General features: G+C 55.6%; 2 protein-coding genes across 2 annotated transcripts; both read right to left on the reverse strand.

The window, feature by feature from the left end:
* Positions 1-245: 245 nt before the first annotated feature.
* Positions 246-1,889, reverse strand: SDRG_15297 (hypothetical protein). The gene is made up of 5 exons (XM_008621465.1): positions 1,337-1,889; positions 963-1,285; positions 834-912; positions 638-782; positions 246-588 (listed from the first exon to the last, which is right to left on the reverse strand). The coding sequence occupies exons 1-5, from the start codon at positions 1,793-1,795 to the stop codon at positions 332-334; spliced, it is 1,263 nt and encodes a 420-aa protein (XP_008619687.1). The 5' UTR covers positions 1,796-1,889; the 3' UTR covers positions 246-331.
* Positions 1,890-4,151: 2,262 nt separating this feature from the next.
* On the reverse strand, positions 4,152-5,383 carry SDRG_15298 (hypothetical protein). Its single transcript, XM_008621466.1, has one exon. It carries the CDS (start codon positions 5,368-5,370, stop codon positions 4,249-4,251), a length of 1,122 nt encoding a protein of 373 aa, XP_008619688.1. The 5' UTR covers positions 5,371-5,383; the 3' UTR covers positions 4,152-4,248.
* Between the last annotated feature and the right edge of the window lie 1,317 nt (positions 5,384-6,700).

Raw genomic sequence — 6,700 nt, forward strand, 5'->3', positions numbered from 1 at the left:
CTAGCCACCGAGTTTACGCCAGTATCCAACATTGCGGTGTACACTGCGTGGCAAGTCGCGTCGTTTCAAGCTATCGGTCTATCCAGCCATCTATCCATGTATCCATCTATTCATCTATCCTTGCTCTATCCAGGTATTCTTCTCGCAAAGACTTTGTGACTGAAAGGTGCTCAGTAGCGCGTTCTTTAGCGTTTTTCCATAGATCGATCAATCGATCAGTCAACAGAGCGCTCGGTCCACTGGTCGGCGCGTCAAAGGACGGACTTGAGACTTAGTCTTTATCTTTTCACAGACAGTGTACAATATTACTATATCAACGTAAATACAACCACTAGACGGCTTGGGCTTCGAGTCGCGACCGCATCTGCGCCACAAGATACCGTTGCGTCTCGATGCCGAGCTGCAGTTGGCTCAAATGCGACTCAATGTCCATTGCATCAAAGGCGGGTGCGGGTGCGGCTTGCGGCGGCGCCATCGGGACATCGTCGTCGTCGGCCAAGTCTTTGGCGTAGCTTTCGTTGCCCGAACTGGACCGCGTCTGGTTCGAGTGGTGCGAGTGCTCGGTCGTGTCGTCCGACGCATGCAGCCCTAGCCGATTAATGATGAGAATCGAATCACAATTTTTGTCGGGGCGTACGGAACGAGCTGGCACTGCTTGATGTTCGGTACGATCGTGCTTGGAGAAAACAGCGCTTGCAAAATTCTTCTGACACCGCTTTCATCGCGCCGTCGACGCCGACAAGCGCGCGCGGGATCGGGACGACGCACTTGCCACACATGCTCTGCTCCACAAAGATATTAGCAATCGTAGCCGTTCCTTCATTTGGGCGTACCTCGCGACAGCCCCAGCACTCGTGGCGCGCGCGGAGCCCCCGGAACGCACCGGCGCACGATGAGCACACCTTGGCTTTTCTAGAAATTGAAAAAATAAGAAAAAATGGACATGGGCGGGCATCGCGTACTTGATCGGGTGCCGCGGCTTGCGCTTCGAGGCCACGTACGCCAGTAGCCGCTTTTGCTGCAAATACTTGGCGTAGTCGTCGCTCATGTGGCTGTACGCCATCGACGTCTTGTTGAACATCCAAGCCGGCAGCTTTCCGAGCGGGTTGGCCGTCATGACTTGAAGGAGCTCGACGCTGCCGTCACGGGCTTCGGTGAGAAGAAACATTGCCTTCATGTAGAAGCGCACGACCCCCGGCATCTCGGGCACCTCGTCAAAATCCATCGATTCGCGCACGCAGTAGACGCCGCGGAGACCCTTCTTGTTGACAAACGAGCCGGTGCACTAGATCAGCATTCCAACTGTGAAAATCGTAGAAAAAGAAGACAAATGTACCTCGACGTACGTGGTGTCGCGCGGCGCAAACACCCCATTGTACGCCATGTTCATCTTCTTGTAGCGGACGCCAAAGTGTCGGAACGGATCGTCGTCGCAGCGTGCCAGCGAGACGTTGAGGACGCGCGCGTCGAGGAGGTTCTCGGCATAAAAGAGCGTCTGCTGCGTCCGAAAGGTCTCTTCGCACTCGCAGTAGGTGAGCTCGACGTACTCGTCGATCGTGACATCGGCGTTCCCAACGACAAGGAATTCGTTGTAGCCCGATGTTTCGCACTTGCGCGAAAAGACCTTGGACGTCATGTACTCGTGCGCGACCTTGTACCCTGCTTGGTACGCGTCGATCTCGCGCGTCTCGGGCGAGCTGTCCGAGTACGCGTGGACAAGGTCCAACATGTCTTTCTGGACGCGGACCGCAAAACCGTCGGGGAGTGCGACCGACCACTCGACGACAGCGACCATCGGCTGTGCTTGAGACGACGAATTCACTTGTGAGCGGCGAGGGTGCTACTCGCTTGCGTCGTACTACGGTGGCGCGGTACCACCTTGCTTCGAAGCTACTCGCGGCGTCTGATCTGAGCGGCCAAAGGGGCATGCAGATGGCAACTTCGATACGTGTCTACGACACAAACATACACTATTTCAGGTCGGACGTGGCAGCGCGGCTACGGCACGTTGTCGGCATCGCGTCAACACAGTCGGTGTGATGGCAAATCGCAGAGCCGGCTATCAGGCTTGTAGGCACTTTTCTTTCTATTGGGTGCATTTCTGAGAGGTCGACGACACTTATGTGGGCAAGCTCTCAGGATTATGATTGATGGTAACGTGGTAGCTTGGCCATTGAACTACTTATGGTGGTGGTGGTGGTGGTGGTGGTGGTAGGGATCGCCTGTCGTTGACCTCGTGTGCCAGATTGCTGTGAACGTGGATCAGGCTGTAGCTTCTCGCGCAACGTTCTGGTTGTGACGCGAGGTGCGACTGGTGTGAACATTGTCGAGAGAGCCAACCGACTCAGAAGAACGACCGTCCTCGTATCAGGCAGGCTCTTGCCACTGTGTGGCCCAACCTGTTGCACTCGACGGTATGGCTGCGTCATACAAGGGTGCGACGCGGAGCCGAACGCGATGACACGGCGTCTTGGCGCTTCGACGACCTTCTGCCGCTGGCGCGGTGGGCGTGATAGCATCACAGGAGGTGTTTGGAGCGTGTTATCGCGCTACGTCAGTGTACGAGTCCACGTACGCGACCTGGGACGCGAAACGAATCTCGCTATTGCTAACACTATTTGGCACAATATATCTTCGAACTTCGACAGACGTTGTCACGTCGCCACACGGGCTCGGTGACTAAGCGAGGCCGTCGTTCGTTGCTCAGATTGCGGCTACTTCGGCGCAGTGCATGTCTTCATGGGTGTCGATATCGCGAACCGGTCAACTCGGTTCGGCTAATTTCCTCCCACACCATCGGCCAAGCTGGTACAGGCCAAAAGGAGCATTTCAACATCAGCCGACGAGGCAACACGTCGGGCGGGTCCGTCGGGAAGGGGAGTGGAAACGAGTACGATTTTACAAGCGCGAGTGTTCCCAGACTCATATCAAGGTCTGGATCTTCCACATAAATGATGGCGTTGATGTCTTCGACACGTGCGTTGAAGCCGGACAGGCCAAAATAATTTGTCTCTTGCCATCCAATTCGATGGCTCTGGTCGGACGCATAAACACAACGAGCGTCGGTGACGACAGTCCATGTATCCAGGCAAACGCAGTCAACTGCAGCATGCACGCTAGTGAAATACGCTGCTTCAAGTCGCTCTCACCGCCACTACCGCCACTGCGTCTTAGCGCGGCAACGATGAGCGGGATACTCGGTTGCGCGGTCAGTTGCCGCTCGCCTTTGGATACTACGAGCCAAAAGTAGCTTACCGACAGTGGTGTCCCAGAGGAAAAGCCACGAGACAGGATGCACGGCTCTATCCAAAAGCCAAACGAACCTAGGAGACTTGTTCGTGGCCGCCGCAGGTTGTCTTCAACAGATACCACCGTTCGTCAACATCGGCTCTGCATGTACACTCTCATCAACACAGAGTACTCTCCGGCCCCGATACATACCACCTCCGTGTCCGTGGCACACAAATCAGATCGTGCCGCGGGGCTCGGCAAGCAAAGGCCGGTACGTCAAAAGCTTTAGCCCGTCACGTGGTAGCTTTCACCAACAAAGCTACTTGTGGCGAGCGCTTGCGGAACGAGTTCGTCCAAGGCCCTACCTCAGCTTCGGTGCAACAAACTCAGAACAGCGAACAAAAGTGTCGTGCATCGGCAGCTCGTTTGACAACACTGTCCGTCACTGCCGCTCGTCGTATGACAGCTTTGGGCCATGCTCACGTACTGCCTTGAAGTGCGTTGAGGCTATCCGAGTATACCGCGATCATGCCAAGTGTATGTCTCAGAGCGTGATTTTGTCGCCGCTCGGACGAGGCCATGTACCCTATCCCTTGTAGATAGGTGTAGGGTTGTCCCGTCGTCCCCTTGTACTTGCTTCGTGTGCATACACGGCGCATTTGTGCTGGTTTGAGCTACTTGTACGTTCGTAGCTACCTACGAGGCAACCGGTCGCAGTATCCCAGATTTGGAGCCAATGCATACATCAGCTCTTATTGTCGGAGATACCGGTATCAGCACTTATTGTCCGAGCGGTGCTCGAGCTTGCCACTTTAACTGACCGAGACAATAGCGACAGCTCTCGGCGGTCGATAGACAGCATGTCTCGGGTGGGTAGTCATACATCTCTGAAATAGCTACTTGATAACGCGCACACAACATCCCTTGACAACACTAAAAATGTACTAACGTTATATTGTGGCAAGTGTCATTTCGGAATCGATGGTATTGAGACTGTGAACGACAACGGTATTGTCCTCATGCCTTCATCGATGCCGTGCGCGGCTTGCGCGTCAACGCGCAGTACAAGTAGCGCATCTCCAAGAGCGCATACAGCGGCTTGGTCACGCCGTCCATCGTCACGTTGCGTTCAAACTGCTTCTCCAGTTGCGCGGCCAACGTTGCGTGGAACACCGAGTTGTTGCGCTCGTCGGGCGTCATGACAGAGACAATCGACGGCGTCGTCGTCGCCACCATAAAGGCCGCGCCGGCTTTCGCAGTCGGCACCAAAATTGGCATGTCGATCATTTGGCACTCGTGGAGCTCCCAATCCGGCACCTCGGCGACGCCCGCGCGCACCTCGTTGCACGTCCGGAGGTACGCGCCAAGCGTCATCTTGTCCATCGATGCCTGCGAGAGACACCCGAGGCGGACGCACTCGACAAGCGCTTTCGGTACAACGTCGGCCCACGCCACTTGGACAGCGTGGTCGGCGAACCCCGCCATCGTGAGACACATGGCGCCATTATCCACGAGCTCGGTCGCACGGAGACGCAAGAAGTGGACCCAGTCGCGGTGCGACGCGGCAGCCCACGCTGCGCAAACGTCGGGAAGCGCGGCGCGCGTCGGCGCGTTGAGCGTCATGTAGTTCCCGGGCAGCGGCATCGGGATCGCCGACATCCAATGCAGCGATATGTACGAGACAACAATGTCGACCGACGACGACGGCAAGAGGCGTTCGTAAAAGCTCTTGGCGATCACGCTCGTGTAGACGTTCGGTGTCGACTGCACGTACGACGTGGGCGCCCGCAGCGTCGAGAGGAGCGACGCAAAGTCGTTGTCGGGTTGATCTTCGTGCATGACAAAGTACTCGCGCTCCATGGACGATGGCAGGCGCGACTCGAGGTAACCAAGCACTGTCGATAACAGCGCCACCGAGTTGCGGCCTTCGGACGCGCCAAGGTCGGCGATGCGCACAGTGAGCGCATGCAAAGTCGACGGCAATGTCGTGATGTACCGATCGAGCTGCGTGTGCAGCAGCGTTTTGGTGTAGTCGACAAGCGTCATTTGAACGACCGCGGTTTCGTTGTAGGCGCCACCGCCTTGCATGATGCTCGTGTTGGCGTGCACCGATGTCGTTTCGGGTGTTCCGGCGGCCATGGCAATCGAGAGCAAATGCAAAACTGTGCGCTTTTGCTGTCGTGACAAGACGGAAAGATCTTGATTTCGATGTAATCGTATCCCACTGTCTTCAATCCACGTGGATACAGTGTAATTGGACACGCTGACGGTTTGTATACTCTGTACGGTACACACCTTTCGTAATGTCTTCGAGACGCGTCCGGCCTTGATGTAATCAGTCACATGGTAACAACATGGCTGCTTTGCAAAGCAAACACGCTGGCGACAAGACACGAGGTTGCCAATGTGTGGCTCTGAGCCGTCAAAATGGAAAGCAGCCAGCAGCGTCTGGTCGATGTTTGATGTCATCAGACCCATTATTGTCTCGCGCGCAGTCGGCCACGTTCGGCAGGATTACATTCAAATGACCGACCATACACACGCCATCGCACCAGCGCAATGCACCACGTCGATCAAGAATGGCAACGAACGTCTCGCAGTGGCCTTCCCGAACCCATCGATGCGGTGCGAATTCGGCTTCAACCGTTGCAAGACGAGGTGGTCGATGCTTGTGGGCCAAGAGACCTCGGCGAGACGTGACAGTGCACATCGAGTTATGCCCTCGGGCTGACGTGATTGAGGAACAAACACGACCATCGGGAGTAGGTTGCGTCCTGCGCCGCTTGCATGAGACGCAACAACGTGGCAGGAAACGTAGTTCCATTTGCACATCTGAGGCCATTAAAAGCCGGAGGCTACTACGGCACTGTTGACAGCACTGTAAATACCATCAAACCCACACGCTGCATTTTCTACACACAAGATGCTGCCATTGGACGATCAATGACCATGGAAAGCCTTGATCGAACTGGCTGAGCCATCGATCGAACGAGTGGCCGTGGGAAGCTGTGCCGCGCCGTACAAGAACGGGATTTGTATACCACGGACTCGCGCAGCAGCCCCTCGGAACGATCCGCTTCACAACGGCAATGTCGAAAAGGCCAGTGAAACGGCTGGCAACGTTAGCGTGCCAGCCATTAAACATTGTTTTTGTATGGAGCAGCAACTCAGTTCTGGTATTCTTTTCTCATGTGAGACGCCGACGGCGAGCCATCTCTGTCGCGCACGACTGATACTACCTACATGTGGTCAGAGCCATCGCACAAACCTTGTCAGTAGAACAAAGTCGCACGACATGCAAGGGCTGGGTTAATGTCTTGCCCTGCACTAGTATGGACAATGGCATAGCAATGTCGATGCTTGAAAGTGTCGCTCTTCCTCACGTAAGTATCGTTGCATGTCGAATCTCCGCGTCCACGCCTGGCAGCGATGGTCATGGAATGCTGCGCCTTCAACAAGGTCGGGCTTG

This window comes from Saprolegnia diclina, assembly GCF_000281045.1.
Source record: "Saprolegnia diclina VS20 unplaced genomic scaffold supercont1.88, whole genome shotgun sequence".
Taxonomy (NCBI): domain Eukaryota; phylum Oomycota; class Saprolegniomycetes; order Saprolegniales; family Saprolegniaceae; genus Saprolegnia; species Saprolegnia diclina.

Coding starts and splice junctions, on each gene's coding strand:
- SDRG_15297 (XM_008621465.1), bottom strand. CDS start 1,795: ATGGTCGCTGTCGTCGAGTGGTCGGTCGCACTCCCCGACGGTTTTGCG. Junction 783..833: donor AGTGCTGGGGCTGTCGCGAG/GTACGCCCAAAT, acceptor TTTGTGGAGCAG/AGCATGTGTGGCAAGTGCGT. Junction 589..637: donor AAGCAGTGCCAGCTCGTTCC/GTACGCCCCGAC, acceptor TTAATCGGCTAG/GGCTGCATGCGTCGGACGAC.
- SDRG_15298 (XM_008621466.1), bottom strand. CDS start 5,370: ATGGCCGCCGGAACACCCGAAACGACATCGGTGCACGCCAACACGAGC.